At 40.3% G+C, this 15849-nt stretch overlaps 2 protein-coding genes across 2 annotated transcripts; both read left to right on the top strand.

Annotated features, from left to right (window-relative positions):
• Positions 1 to 136: 136 nt before the first annotated feature.
• On the top strand, positions 137 to 6171 carry LOC6565548 (neurogenic protein mastermind). The gene is made up of 7 exons (XM_043216006.1): positions 137 to 478; positions 1470 to 1561; positions 1630 to 2265; positions 2424 to 2770; positions 2837 to 4528; positions 4597 to 4725; positions 4971 to 6171. Exons 1-7 carry the CDS (start codon positions 465 to 467, stop codon positions 5940 to 5942), a joined length of 3882 nt encoding a protein of 1293 aa, XP_043071941.1. The 5' UTR covers positions 137 to 464; the 3' UTR covers positions 5943 to 6171.
• Positions 6172 to 14524: 8353 nt separating this feature from the next.
• On the top strand, positions 14525 to 15693 carry LOC6565547 (glycine-rich protein DOT1). The gene is made up of 3 exons (XM_032738763.2): positions 14525 to 14625; positions 14687 to 15068; positions 15199 to 15693. Exons 1-3 carry the CDS (start codon positions 14614 to 14616, stop codon positions 15636 to 15638), a joined length of 834 nt encoding a protein of 277 aa, XP_032594654.1. The 5' UTR covers positions 14525 to 14613; the 3' UTR covers positions 15639 to 15693.
• The last annotated feature ends 156 nt before the right edge of the window (positions 15694 to 15849 follow it).

Raw genomic sequence — 15849 nt, 5'->3', positions numbered from 1 at the left:
TTATCGATGTATCGATTTGTAATCCAGTGCGTACTTGAATTAAACTTACCTTGCAGCACTGTCACTTTTCAGTGTTGACCAATGTATTTAGCTAAAGTGGTAAGAAGTAATGAAGAAAAAACTGCGTGTGGAAAACGCTGGCAGCAAAGCGTTTCAGTTGATTTTTGGTGCAATATTTACGATTGTAATTGTTAAAAAACGCGAAAAGTGCTTATGCGTACGCTGATAAAAGTGCCGAATTGAAATCAACTAACAAAGATGTTATAAACGGTCAAAGTGAAGTAGACAAAACGTTATGTTCTACTCTATTATATCCACATAACGCGCACACACGCACACCAACACAACACAACACACTTACACACACGCTCGTTCAGTTGCGCTGCCGCTGAGTGTCAACAGCTGCCGCTGCCTCTCTTTCGCTCTGCCTCTGCCTTTGTGGCGGTGGTGTTGCCGCAGTCAAAATGTCGGACATTAAGTAAGTCGCCTCGCCTGCAAAATGCAAATAGCAAACATAAAAAAAGCACAAACATTGAATAGTCACCAATGTTGCTAGCAACATTCATCATTCTTGTCGCAAATGGGTAACAATTGTAAAGTATCTGTATGTATTTGCAGCATTTTGATGTACCTAAATATTTGTGTGCATATAACATGCAAACACACACAATACACACATACACCTAGGAGGCGCTTGCATATTTTCAATATTTTGCATGCGCCTGTGTGAGTGTATGTGTGTGTGTAGGTGGGCGCAGAGCGCCGCATAATATGCGAGTTATGAAAAACATATAGAAAACAACATCCGCCAGATAGTCAAAGACCTGCTCCATGCATAGCCAGAGTCATAGAATCACAGGCACTTGTACCATAGAACTCATCTATTCCCAATGTTTTTTGTTTTATGTTTTGGTAATAAGCTATTGACATCTGTCAATCGTATCGAGCATATCATATCAATCAGGTATTGATTATTATTTGTATCAGCAACTGGATACACAGTCTTCTATTACAATTGTAATTGAAGTGATATTCTCATTCCATGTGTGCCATGTGTCCTCGATACAAATATTTCCACTTCAGATGCAAGTTTGCTTAAAAAGATACCGAGGATTAGATACCCTACCCTTGTGGAGCGGATTTTAGACCGCAGTCAAAAATATTGTTATGTTTTTGCACATTGTATTTAGATGTTCTCTGTTTCACCGCAGGCTGTGAAGTGAATATTTGTATCGTTTGTATATTCTATTGTATAAATTTCAAATCCATTATCGGACATGGGTATGCACATAAAGTTGTTGAAATTAGCCCCAACAATTTCAATGTGTAAATTGTAACTAGTTTGTTTGTCCGCATTTTTCCCTGAAATCTTCACGTTAAATTCATGCAATTTAGAAAACGGAATACAAGAAAAGTGGCCCGTGATTTGTCAGTTTATTTATTATTTGGGTTTATTGTTGTTTTTGCAGCGACGATCTGCTCATCTATGAGTTAGGCGATGACATTGACGATCAGGCGCTGCTTGGCGCCGACGAGGATGAGCTACTGCTCTCCGATGAGGGTAAGTGCTTGAGAAACTGTTTATGGTTAATGTGTGGACATGTGTAATATGTGACTTATCCTCTGCAGAGCTAGAGAACGATGTGAAACTACAGATGCGCGCCGAGGCCGAGGTATGGGCTCGGGAGCAGGTACGTAAGCACAAGGAGCAACTGGCGGCAACAGCAAAAGCTGCAACAGCAACAGCTACAACAAGACCAGTGACGCCCGCTGCAGACGATGCCGTTGTCGATCCACCAGCAGCTAGTCGGGAGTCACCCGGCGCCACTGTGGTGGCAGCAGCCGAAACTACTACGGCGCCCAATGCCAGTGAAACGGCGACGCAAATCACCGAACTGGCGGCTGCCACCTCAACAACAACAGCAACGGGAACACTGAACGAGGAGATTAAGGATCACATCGGCCCCGCAGAGCCCGCAACGGACAGCAACAGTCAAAGCAGTGGAAATAATGAACAACAGTTGCAACCAGAGCCGGATGTAGATACGGATGGATCTGCTGATGGGGCTGTGAGTGGGCTTTCCACCGTGTTGGCCTCCTCGCAGGAGAGCTTAACCAGTGCCGTCTCTGATCTACAAGAGGACGATGAGGAGCGCGAAGAGCGCACCAATTTCAAAACAGCCAGCGAACGTGCGGACAATCACAAGCAGCCACAGCAGCAACACTTGCTGCAACAACAACAAATGCAAAGGCGACATCACACAGGTGAGCATCTGATCTCTCTTCATTAGTTTCCCAGTTGTGCACGGGTAGACAGTAGTGAATATCCAATGCCATTCGAAGTTTTATTGTGGAGAGTGCATTTGCTCGTCGACTCGACGCACGTTGTTATTGATTGTTATAAATACCATTTACTATCTTAGTTCTTACAGACAAACCGCGCATGGGCGGTCGCTTTATGCCATTCGCCAACAACAATAACAATCCAAACAACCCAAACAATAAGCGCCTAATGGGTGTACGTCATCATCTGCTGCGTAATCCCAGTCCACACATATTCAGTCCGCAGCGAATGATGGGTGGAATGTCGATGCAGCAGCCGCAGCGTTTCCTGATGCCGCCGGGTAATAATAATGCACTTCATACTCATCATCATTTGGCCAGTTTGATGGCACCGCCGGGCGTTGTGGCAACCCCCTTGGCAGCCTGCATACTGTCGTCCCAACAGCAGCAGCATCAACAGCTGCAGCAGCAACAGCAGCAGCAACAACAACAACAACAAGCACTAACACTGAACAAAACTGCATTCATTCCAGGCCAATATACACCACAACAGCAACAACAACAACAACAAACACTACAACAACAAGCCACACAACAGTCGCCCTACAATACAAACAACAATACAATTCCTCTGGCCAATTCTGGTGGTCCAGGTCCTGGTCCCGGTGTTCCCACATCCTCCCCGCATCTACATAATCCCCACATGCTGCACCACAAGAACAACAACAATAACAACAATACCAATAACAACAAAAACAATAATAATAATAATACGAACAACAACAACAACAACAATGGGAGCAATGTGAATCCAAATGGTGTCCTATCGCATCAGCCGCATCTTTTGCCGCATCCGCATTCGCATACGCATCAGCATCCACACGATCCGGTGCGCGTTGGTCTGCTGCAGCCGCCGTTGCAACAAATGCAACAGCTGCCATACGGAAATGCCGCTTATCGTAATGGCGCCTTGCTGGGCCAGGGACCCGGACAACAACATCCGCCGCCAGTGGCACCACATTCACCTGGAATGCGACCACCGCTGCCCTTTCGCAATGGACCGCAGGGATATGGTCCTGGACCGGGAGCCAATGTTGCAGCGGGCCACGGTCCGTTGTCTGGATACGAGCCGCATCCGGGTCAATATATGCGACCACACAATGGGTGGCGGCCACAGGGCGGCGATGCGCCCGGTTCGCGCATGCCATGCCCACCGCTGCCCCAACATCTGATGGGCGCGGGACCAGGCTATATGAACGGCATGAATATGCGCGCTCCACATCAGCATATACAGCAGCAACAGCAGTCAAGCGCTGCTAGCCAGGCCCATCAGCTGCAGCAGCTTCAGCATCAGCAGCAGCTCCAACAGCAGCAATTGCAGCAAACCGCAGCACAGATCTCAACGCCATCAGCTCCTTCAGCCTCCCAGCTGCAGCTTCAACAGCAGCAGCAGCAGCAGCAGCAGCAACAACAACAACAACAGCAGCAGCAGCAGCAGATCCAGTTGCAGCAATCGGCCGTTGCCGCGGTGACAACCAATGTTCAACGTCACGTCAGCAAGGTACTCATTAATCCCAATTTTAAAGGTGGCGTCGAGGCCGCCACTAACAAATTCATCAAGGAGACGCACTTTGTGCCGGCGATCAATAGCGAAGCAGAGCTGTTGCGTCAGCAGGAGGAGTTCATCAATAAGAATCGCCAGTACTTTGAGAAGCGTCGCATGGAACGCTCACCACCGCCGCCCAGTTCCGGCTCCGCAGCGCTCTCATCTATGGCGCAGGGGGAGGGAGGGCGGCGCAGTCGGACACGCAGTCGCTCCCGCGGACGCAGTTACTCACCGCTGAAGCGCACGGATCGCGAACGGGAGCGTGACAGGGATCGGGACAGGGAGCGGGATCGGGAGCGTGAACGTGAACGCGAACGAGATCGTGAACGTGAGCGATATGGTGTAGGAGGCGGCGGCAGTGCCAGCGGAGGAGAAAGAGGAGGTGGAGGAGCCGTTGCACGTCCCACAGCCGGCAGTAGCAATCGTAGCTATCGTCGCGTCACCAGCAGGGAACGTGATGAGAATCGCAGTGGTGGTGGTGGCGGTGGAGGAACTGGCATCAATAGTGGAGGTGGCTCCAGTGCCGCTGCGGTGCCAAAGCGACGACGCAGTGGCTCCCCAAATGGGCCGCGCAATCCTTTCTCTGGCGAACCGCGCAACCGACCGCTGGACAGCAGCGCCAGCAGCAGTCGCACTGCGGTAAGTGTTCAATTCGTTTCAATGCTCTCTGGTTCCAATCGCTCATTGCTTGGTTGTTTCGTCTGCAGCCCAGCGACGAGGATGAGGAGACGCGCGCCTATCGCCTAGGGATTGAAAAGCAAAAGCAGCTGCGCGAGAGAATCCTGCGCGACAAGGAGCTGAAACGGCGACGCGCCGCCGAGGAGAAACTACATGAGGTGAGTCCCTTACAAATTGTTCTCATATCTAAAATTGATTTGCTTTATGCTTTATGCTTTACGTACACATTTAACAATCTATGAAAGCAAACTCTGCATATGAAATTCAAGATACAATAAAATAATCTTTTTTTTTGCTCAGCACTGTGAATTTTCATGATAATTGGTATTTGAATGAGTTGCAATAATTTCTACGAAAGACACCGCTCTTAAATCCTTTTCGAATTTCATGCTCCTTGTTTCAGGACAAGCGCGCCGAGCAACATAGCCCGGTGCAGCGCGAGGATCAGGATCAGGGCAGCGGTCATTCAGGGGGCTCAGCAGCGCCTGGCAACGCACAAAAGCAGCGACAAGCGCTGAGCAATGAGCGCAAGGTCATTTCACTGAACCGTCGCGATGACTTGGATGCCCGCAGCAGGCAGCAGCAACAGTTGCAGCAACATTTGCAGCAAAAGTTGCAACAGCAACAGCTGCAGCCAGGAGCTGGACGCAAGCAGTTGACCGCTGCGAAAATAGCGCCCGAGGCAAAGCGCAGCATTGCCGATCATTTGTCACCCTCCAGCAAACAGCATCATCAGCAGGCGCAGCAGCCGCTGCATGCTACAGGAGGAGGAGGAGGTGGAGGTGGAGGATCAGCGCAGCCCGGTCGAGCCGCTGGCGGCACACCGCCCCCAATCAGCAGTAGCGGCAATAAGGGGCGTGATACAATGCAAATAGGCATGTTGCGTCTGGGCACGCCCAGTGACGATGAGGTCGAGCTCGATTACGACGATGATGATCTGCTCCTCGATGAGGAGGATCGTCTGTTGGCAACACCATCGCCGCCGCCACCGCAGCCGACGCGTCAGGCCATCAAGCGTTCCGCGACTCCGGAAATGCACGCTGTAAAGCGAAATCACACAAAGATTGTGCGTAGTTCCGCAACAGTACCGTTGTCTGGCCAACGCCGTGTGGTGCTGAAGCCCTCAACCAGCAATGGCAGCAGCAGTGGTGGGGGTGGTGGCGGCAGCGGCAACGCCAGCTCCTCGGAACAGCAATCACACCGTCATCGGGAGCGTCGTCAGCGAGAGGAGCGAGCTGGAGCATCTGGGATATTTGATCGTTTGGAGAAGCGGCAGCAATCCTCGGGTGGAAGCAGCACCAGCGGAGGAGGCGGTAGCAATAGCGGCAAGCAGCGCGGCAAGGTGCCAACGCGGATTATCCTCAAGCATGTTTAAGGCCACAGCAGGAAAAGCAGCAGACGAAGGCGCCACGGAAAACTAATCCTTAAATCATAAGCATACCTAGATATATATATATGTATATACTCATATATATATATATATATATAGGAAGAAGTATATATGTTGTAAACTGTAGCAAAGGCGACTGCCGGGCAGAGGCTGCTGCAGCTGTCGCAGATTTTGTAATTGTTTAATCCTCACAAAAAAAGAAAAAAGAAGAAAACGAAACAAAACAAACATAAAGTTAGCAAAACGTACTTTGTAATTTAAAATGATATAATTATATGCAACTTTAACACACACACGCACACGCACCCAAAACACATGCAAACAAGCAAATCCAACAAATGAAAGTCGGAAGAGAAAACCCAATTTGACCATAGAAACCGTAAACAGAAGAAATTTTAATCTTAAGTTGTATGAGATACAAATTAAAAAAAAAAAAAAATGTTCGATGACGAAGTTAATAATGATAGTGTTTAACAAACATATATAGATATATATAAATATATATATATATATATATATATATATATATATATATAGCATAAGCTTAACAGTAATTGTACAAACGAAAAGTCTTAATGATGCGCATCTCTATATTATATACATATAAATGTACACCATACACCATATATATAACATGAAACATTTTTTTTTTTAATTGTTGTGTTTTCTGATAGTTTTCAGATACCCCCTCATATACACACACACACACCATTTGTCCCCTAATCGCCCAAGCTTGATAGCCACTCACCCATGCCACGAAACCTGTATTTGTATCTGTATCTAATTTAATTTCGATGTATTAGACTCTTTTTTTTTTTTGACACATAATTGATTAAATCGTGCGCTTTAAGCGCCGCAAATGCACACAGCCAAACACACACACACACTCAAACACACACATGCATACAAAAAATAGAACAGTAAAAATGTAGTTGCACGTCAAATGAATATAATGCAACTATTAATGTAGATTAATTAATAATGTAAGACCATAAAAAAAAAAAAAATATATATATATATAGCTAGTCTTAAGTCGCGTAATATTTGTATATGACCAGACGCATTGAGCGAATATTATATTAGATACTTTTTACACTTTACTTTTTTTTTAAGTAAATATCTTTTAGTTTGCCTGCATTGTAATTCTGTTTGCCTATGTGTGTAGTTATTTTTTATGTTAGTTTTTTTCTTTCTTTTTGTTTTGTTTTATTTTTTTTTTAACGTGCTCCCCCACCAGTTCAGTCTCCCATGTTTTGAATTTATGAATTCGGCCTCCATAGCTATCCATAAAAATAAAAAAAACCAAAAAATATATAGATAAATGAATAATAAGATGTGACTTTAAATACAAAGCACACAGAAGCAATACCATAATGGCCTGTTAATAATTAGGGGAATCCGTTAGAACCGCAAAATAACGCAGTTTTTTCCGTTTCCTGAAAAACATCCAAATAAGCAAAATCAATAAATACAAATAAAATAGTCATACATAAAACACATATATTGCTATATATCTACATAAATATAAATTTATTATTTTTATTTAACATATATATAGACAGATATATATACACATATATATATATACATAACTAATAATAAGTGATTGTACATACATATATTGATATGTTACTAACAATAGTGTGTGTGTGTGTGTGTGTGTGTGTGTGTAGCGCCTGCGAAAGCCATAAACAAATACACACTGAAATCGTTTAGAATCATTCGTTGCATATATCCACATATTTGTATGCAACAAGACATACAAATTGTTAAATTATTACAAATTTAATTCAAAAAGAATGGTAGAAGAAAAAAAGCACATTTTATTTCAAAAAGCATATTTTCAATTTTATTGCAACCAACTAAGCATAATTAAGCTGTATAGTATTTAACAAAAAAGAACAACTATAAAAGAGAAAACTATTCATCAAATTTAGGCATAGTCTTAAGCGCAAAGTTAAAAAAAAAAAAAAAAAAAAAAACAATTCTAATTATAAACCAACACAAACAAACCTTACATTATATAGTTAAACCACAGCATAAGATCTTAAATATTAAAACAAAAACAATGAGATTTGTAAAAGCTTAGAGAAAGGGAATCAAAGAACAAATCCGAAGCAAATCTTAATTAATAATCAATATATATACATATAAATATATAGCTGTGAGGTCCATTCTCAAAAGTATGTCATAACAATTTTGAAATGCTTTTGTTTTGCTTTAGTCGATTTAAAAGATAAGCGACAGTTTTCATTTGCCCAGATACATATATTCTATACTGATGTAATGCAATAAACATACAGCATGTGCTCTATGTGAATGTATCTGTAAGTTATAAGCTATGTGAGTTCACAAAATGCAAATCTTAAATGTCAATATATATATATACATATATATATATATATATATCAACAGCTACAATAAATGTACACGTATATGTGGGGTGTGTAAAATATGCTTTGTAAAACACCACACACAATAGTCAAACGTCTTAAAAACGGAAGAAGAAAAAAAAAACAGACAAAAGCGCATAAAACAATTCTTATATATTCAATAATAATACAATTAACATTATATAAAAATATATAATTTATGGACTAATAAATCGAAAGTATATTGCATATTATATAATATACCTTATATTACCTTAAAACCAACCTGTATATATATAACTCTATGCATAATAATTCATTTACAAAACAAAAGTAATCATTAAGATTTAAAAAAGAAAAATAGAAAACATCAAACGAATTCCAAAATACTCGTTCAAGTCGAAGTGGAATTGAGAATCCAAGCTACAAAACGAGTCTGTGATTAATTTATATATATATTTATATATATATATATATATATATATACATATTCGAATTATTTTTATGATTATTATTACGATTACAATTCCATTGCCTCTTAGTTATAATTGTTTAAGCCGCACACGTTTTCTATATATTTTTTATTATTATTTATTAAGCGTGTAAAAAATATGAAAGCAACAAAAACACAACGTTAGCAATTAAGTAATATATAAAATCAAATAAGTTGCTTTTTAAGAATCAGATTAGCACACACACACAAACACACACATACACCTACACTCTCTCTCACGCACACACACACACACACACTCACAGAGAAACATCTAGAAACTGGATATATATTTAAATATATATACACACATATATATATCTTTACTATGTATATATATATATATATAAACGGTAAATTATGTGTCTATAGTTACAAATTCATCGTGCACACATAAATGTGATAAAGAAACTGAAACCTAGTTGAAATTATATGTAAGTAGATGTAATTATTTATTTTTATATAAGTGTTTTTTTTTTTTAACAACTATGCCAGTTTGTCGTATCAAATCCCATTTCGAGTTTTGTAATTGAGACTCATCTTGAATTTAATTTTGATTGGCTTTCGAGTGATACAACCTTAAAGTACATGTGCATAACCACAAAAGTAGACAACTTTTTTTGATCTTTTTTTTTTTTTTTTTGCAAAATTCCAATTTTTATATACATATAAGAAAAAACAAAAACAAGAAATTGTTCTAAGCTAGCAAATTCGTTGTGTGCACGAAATTATTGTCATTTAAGCCGATGTATGAAACATTTTTTAGAGCCTAACTAGTCTAGCTTAGTACCTAGTCTTATTTATTTTTGATTTGTTATCTTTTGTAACACGGTTTACGTTTAATTGCTGTACAACCCCCGCCGTAGCCCCGTTACTACCCCACATACCACATACCCCCACGCATTCGCATATACAATTTTTTTTATTTTTATTTAACTCATGTGCAAAAGAAAAGAGAGATTCATCCAGCCAACCTCACTCACACAAACATATATTTCAGCCTGGCCAGCCAAGCGGAGTGGGTCTCGAGTGCGACAGCTTCTTTCGCTGCCTCTCTCTGTCGCTCTGCTAGCGGCTTGGCTGTATCGCTTAGCTAGTCTAGTCTATGTTAGGGGCGTATAGCGCTGTCTCTCATTTGCCCAGTTATTGCTGCAGCTGGTGAGCACAGCCATTAAGTTAATTTTTAAGCAAACTAAACTTAGACCAACAAAAGAAAACAAAAAAATATTTGACATAAACTAATTTTCTTTCAGCACTAAATTCTGTACAAAATGCGGTGAAAAAAAACGTACAAAAAACAAAAAAAAAAAAGAAAACAAATTAAGAGACAAAAGAGCTAAATTGCATAAATATGCAAATTAAAAAAAAAAAATTAAAAAAAAAACAATTGAAAATGAAAAGCGTAAAAACAAATACAAAGACACTAAAACATTCCATTAGTTGAATGAGTGTCATTCGAAGGACTCCGGCGTGCAGCTTGCTAAAGAAGAAGACTTAATAAATTTGATATATACAACAACACATAAATACTTATGTATATGTGTACATGTATATATTTTACAGCATTCAAATTGAAACATTGCATTTTTCATTTATTCACTTTAGTTTTGGGTTCATTTTGTGGGCTGCTTGAATCAACTTCTCCGTCATGTCAACGTTTTCATCAGGAATTTGTAATGTGTATCTGCAAAAGTGCATAATATTTCAAATAAGTATTTAATTGTTAACCATTTTATTCGGTTTCGGCCAAGTTATGTGAGTTGGAAGTTCATCATTATTCATTATTACTTTGCATTAATTTGGACTACCGATTTTTCTAAGACAAAGCTTATTTTTGTTAATTAGGACTTGCATTTTGACCCACAATTTCAACAGATATAAACTTGGTGACTTGTTGCAATGCTTGGGTTATGTTGTAAAACGCCAAAACTGTGAATTATGATAGCGCTGCGAACTTGACATTCGATCACTGTCGTCAACACAGACAATGCATGCCATGACAAACAATTTATGCTCGCTTCGCTTCGCTCTTCTCATTCCCATTCCCATTCCCAACCCCCCATTCAAAGCACAACAACACACATCACATCACATCACATCTCGTCACATCGGGCAGGTTCCATTACAGGCACAACAAAAAGATTTATGAAAATGTCATATATATATATATATATATATGGGCTCTTAACCCCAGACAGAACCTGTGCATTGTTTGAGCTTGTAACGATCTATTGAAATTCGCTCAACTGCTAAAATGAGTAGCACTTAACATTGGGTGGGTGGTTGTTGGTGGACTCAATGGAAACCTGAATTCATTTATAAACCAACACTAATAAAAATAAGAAACTATAAAATACAAAGCAGGTCAACTTCAACTAAATTGGAATTTCGATTCGATTATTTGGCGTACAACGGAAGAGATAATATATCAAAACTTTTAAATGGGATATAGTCCCAGTTTCCATCTATGAAGCCCTTTTAGAGAGTAACTGCAATTTGAGCGCTCTTTTGACTTAAGTGAATCTTGAAATGTGATGAGTGGGCGTGGTGTGCAGCTACTGCTACTATTTACACCCATACACACACGCACACACACACACTCATTTTATCCGACAAATTGTTGTGAGTTTCGCTAAAAATTGATTCTGTTTTCAGAAATTGCATTTCCATGGCCCGTTGCAGTTGCAGTTTCAGGTTGGAGCTAAGGTTTGCAGTCATCGCCAAATCTCAGGGCCAAGTCCAAGTGTGTGAGTTGTCTCTGAGGTTTTTCGCACAAGAATTATGCCCACATAAATGGATAGATAATTGTGGGAAACTTCTTGAAACTGAAAACAAAAAATCAAATAAACTATGCAATTATGCAAAGTGCAAGTTCAACGCCAAAACATCCAAGTACAAGTTTTTACATTCAAAATATTACTTTGTGTTTAATCAAATACTCCCCGCCCAACCCCAGACACGCCCTTGTTAGCCGCTTCATTTGCTATTCGCTGTAAAAATTGACTGCGGTTTCAGATTGCACAGTTTTTGTTTGTTTGTTTGTTTGTTATATTTTTTTTTTCGATTTCTTGAATTATAATTAAAAATGGGTTTGTAAATATAATTGGTGGGCGTGCGAAATGTGACAGCGAATGAGGCAATATTTGCTGTTGTTGTTGCTGTTGTTGCTGTTGTTGTTGTTGTTCGCGATTTGTTCAGTGAATTAGAACAACGCAATTGTTGTTTGGCTGTGTTAGTCAGTCAGACAAGTCGACGCCCAATTTAAACTCTTCTAACTTTTGCACTTAGCTAACAGCAACAAGACACACAAAAGGTTTTAGCCGACAAAATAAGAAAAAAACACTAACGGTACCGTCAGCCATTGACCAACTTTAAGGTGTAAACTACACTTGCCAAAATATTTTCAATAGATTTCATGTAAAATTTCTTCAAAATGTATTTTGAATTAATTTGAAAATCATCGATGTGCCTTTTTTCCGAAGAGCAACTGCAGTTTTTTGGGCCCATTTCTTATGCGATTTTATATGTCTGTTCAATTTTTGAATTTAGACCGAAAAATGGCCAAAATGCTTAAGTGTATAGTTTCTTGCAACACATTCTCTCAGTACATATTGCGTGGTACGACTGGGGGTGCGTGTGTGTGCCCAAAAAATTATGTCGCGCTGCCCGCGTTGAGGTTGTTGATTCATTCACGTGGCATTAAAGAATCATTGTGTGGCAGCAAGTAAAAATCACACACACACAGAAGAAATAAACTCACAGAGCACGCATCCCAGGGCCAGCCATGTCATTGGATAGATAGATAGTTGGCCAAGATGTTGCCAGGCCAAGTTAACACATTTCACATCTATCGAACAATGTACGGCACTCATTTTCAAAGCCTGTCATCTATGACAATTACGATTTCTACACAAGCTAAGCTAAATATACACTTATTCATATGTAAATAAATATAGTACACTCAACAAAAAAGTTGACAAATCTTACTTATTCACTTACTTATTCATATTGCATATATTTTGTGTTATTATTTTGATTTTAAGAAAATTATAGAATCGATCACAGCAGAAAACTTCGATGATCTATAATAAGATATTTCATGATCGTAAAATCATCTTTTTTTTCGCAGTGTATGTGCGGGCATATGTCAAGTAATTGCTGTTACATTTCCATTGAATTTGGTGAATTTGGCTAAGGTAATTTCAATTTGTAGGCTCAACAACAGCTCAACAGCTGGCCAGTGGGCCAATTCCGAATTGGAACTCATCTTCACAATTGAGTGCATTGTATGACATTTGCCAAAAAAGAAAAAAGTACACAGCCAAAAAAAGAATTACAAATTAGTAAAGCAAATACAAATTCGCTCATGTTTCAATTTTACTTTGTTGCAGCTTTTATTTTGAAAAGTGAAAAAGCACGTAAGATGATTCACTTGAAACACAAAATACAAAACACAAAACTTATCGTATCCGTTTCGTTTCTAGACGCAATATTTGTATTTATCTTCTGGCACCGATTTCATTTTTAAAGACTCTGATTATTGCCGTGTGTTATTGTTATTGTTATTGTTTTTGTTTTATGTTGGGCAATTAGTATAGCCAGGGTCAAGTTAATGATTCAATTAGCATTTGTCATCGCCACAGTTGCTGTTTTTTTAAGCTTTTTTTTTTTTTTTAGCTATTTTTGTTGTTGCCTGCACTTGTTGGCAATAGTTGGTAATTGTCGTAGATCGTGGGAATATTGATAATACTCACTCGTCGTCGGTTCCATGACATGACACTGTCATTAAATGCGCTTTGCAATCGGGCGATCGTCAACAGATATGTGAAAATCAAATCAAGCAATAAAAGCGAAAAATATACAGAAAACTGGGCAGCTGAGAGTAGTTGAAAGCGAGAAGGGTAAGATTTATTACTCTTATATATATATATATTATATCTAGTCTAGTCTAGTCTTATTATATCTCTATTTCTTTCAAGCTTACCCTCTCCCTTCTATTGTTATAAAATTATCGAGAAAAGGACTGATTTTAGTTGACAGCCTCATTTGTTTGTGATAACTCATCGCAGCAGATCTTTTACAAGTAAAAATATAAAAATATATATAAAAAAAAGATATGTTGTAAATTCACATCAATCGCATAATCATTTTGCAACATTTATTATCCCTTTGTATTAAAAAAAATAAAAATTGTTCGACAAATATCTTTATCTTGTTGAGTTACTTGCACTTTCCAGATTATGGTAAAGTTTGGAGTGTTTTCACTTGTCACTTTTATGATAAAACAGACATTTGCAGAAGTGAAAAGATTACAAATACCTATATTTGCTTAAAATTGAATGAAGTTTCCTTAAAAGAACATAAGTTGAGAGTATCTCTTTCTGGCATATTTTTTTCCTTGGATGATGTGAATTTTTGTTTGATTCTGGGGAAAAAATCAAAAACCCAACATCGTTTCCTAGCTTAAATTGATTTTGACCACAGTGAGTGGCTTATAGCTCGTGGCATGTGTCATACTTACTGCATTGTACTTGAGTGAAGCCACCCACAAATAAGTCGCAAGCGCCGCTCCAACTCTAAGCAGCCTTCTCTCTCTCGCTTGCTCTTGCTTGCTCTCTCCACTTCCACTCGTTGTGTGTGTGGAAATTTGTGGTGTATAAAAGCGAGTGTTGAGATGGCAGCAGAATCAATATACAAGTGTCTCTCGGCGCGTGCGCAGTAGCCAAGACTTCCAGGTTTCGGTTCCAAATCATCCACAGTTGAATCCACCAACCACCCAGGCGGCCACCACATGAAGTGCTTTGTAAGGGCCAAGCGATAAGCACTCTGCCAAATGGATTAATACCCAATCACAATCTTTGCAGTTTGTATTTGTTGCAGCCACGCTGCTCATGAGCGTCCAGGCGCAAGTCCAGGATCAGGCAGAGGATCAGGAGCAGGTGGCATCAGTGGCAGCACCGTCGTCGGCGGCGGTATCGGATCAGGTTAGCGCCGCCAGCAGCTATGCACCGCTGCAGGAGAAGAAGCAAGAGAAGCGCTATGTCGGTGGATACGGTGGTTATGGAGGAGGTGCATACGGAAGTGGTTATGGAGGTGGTTATGGAGGTGGTTATGGAGCTGGTTATGGTAGTGGTTACGGTAGCCACTATGGCAACTATGGAGCATATGGTTCGTCGCTGGGCGCTGGCGGTTATGGCAGCGATAGCTACTACAACCCCTATGGCTCACGTGGCTATGGAGGATTAGGTAAGTCCTGCAGCAAACTTTTAACTGAACTGGAGATTTGAACGGCAAAGACAATTTGATTTTCGTTCAGATCCCATCCTCAAACGGAACTAGACTTTAATTTTTTTTAAATACATTTTCCCAACGCTAGATGGCGGGGCTGGTTATGGAGGATATGGTTATGGCTCAACGTTAGGAGGTTATGGCTCCACTTTAGGAGGCTATGGCTCTTCCCTGGGCGGCTATGGCTCTTCCCTGGGCGGCTATGGTTCCAGCCTGGGCGGCTATGGCTCATCCTTGGGCGGCTATGGTTCCTCCTTGGGTGGAGGTGGATATTATGGCGCTGGAGGCTACGGCTCCAATCCCTATGCATTATCCTATTACAATTCTCGACTTGGCGCTGGCACCGGTTATCCTTATTACAACACACGCTTCGGCGCTGGCGGATATCCTTCCAGCTATTACACCAGCAACTATGGCAACAGCGTTGTGGGCGGTGGATTGGGAGCGTTGGGTGGCGTTCCTGCGCTGGGGTCTGGCGGTGCAGCTGGCTATAATTACGGAGCCGGCGTGTCGGGCACCATCTACTAGGAACAGCATCAGATCGAACCACACTTAAGCATAGTGCAATTTACATTTTTTTTCCACCCATATATTTTTTTTTAACTTAATATTGTATATTTAAATGTATGTAAAACGAAATAAGCAAACAAAAACTGTTTTTCATTTAATGGCATTATGCATTCACGATGAATTACCATTTTAGATACAGATAGATATATTTACATTAGGTAGTAGTAGA

Source organism: Drosophila grimshawi, unplaced genomic scaffold (assembly GCF_018153295.1).
Source record: "Drosophila grimshawi isolate 15287-2541.00 unplaced genomic scaffold, ASM1815329v1 contig_848, whole genome shotgun sequence".
Classification (NCBI taxonomy): Eukaryota; Metazoa; Arthropoda; class Insecta; order Diptera; family Drosophilidae; genus Drosophila; species Drosophila grimshawi.
Note: the sequence above shows the minus strand (reverse complement) of the source record. Positions and strands in the feature narration are given on the sequence as shown.

What these genes read in the sequence shown, in the direction of transcription:
- LOC6565548 (XM_043216006.1), top strand. An exon ending in GCAAAGGCGACATCACACAG is followed by an intron (nt 2,266 to 2,423) that starts GTGAGCATCTGA and finishes TTACTATCTTAG; the next exon opens with TTCTTACAGACAAACCGCGC. An exon ending in CCAGCAGCAGTCGCACTGCG is followed by an intron (nt 4,529 to 4,596) that starts GTAAGTGTTCAA and finishes TTTCGTCTGCAG; the next exon opens with CCCAGCGACGAGGATGAGGA.
- LOC6565547 (XM_032738763.2), top strand. An exon ending in ACGTGGCTATGGAGGATTAG is followed by an intron (nt 15,069 to 15,198) that starts GTAAGTCCTGCA and finishes TCCCAACGCTAG; the next exon opens with ATGGCGGGGCTGGTTATGGA.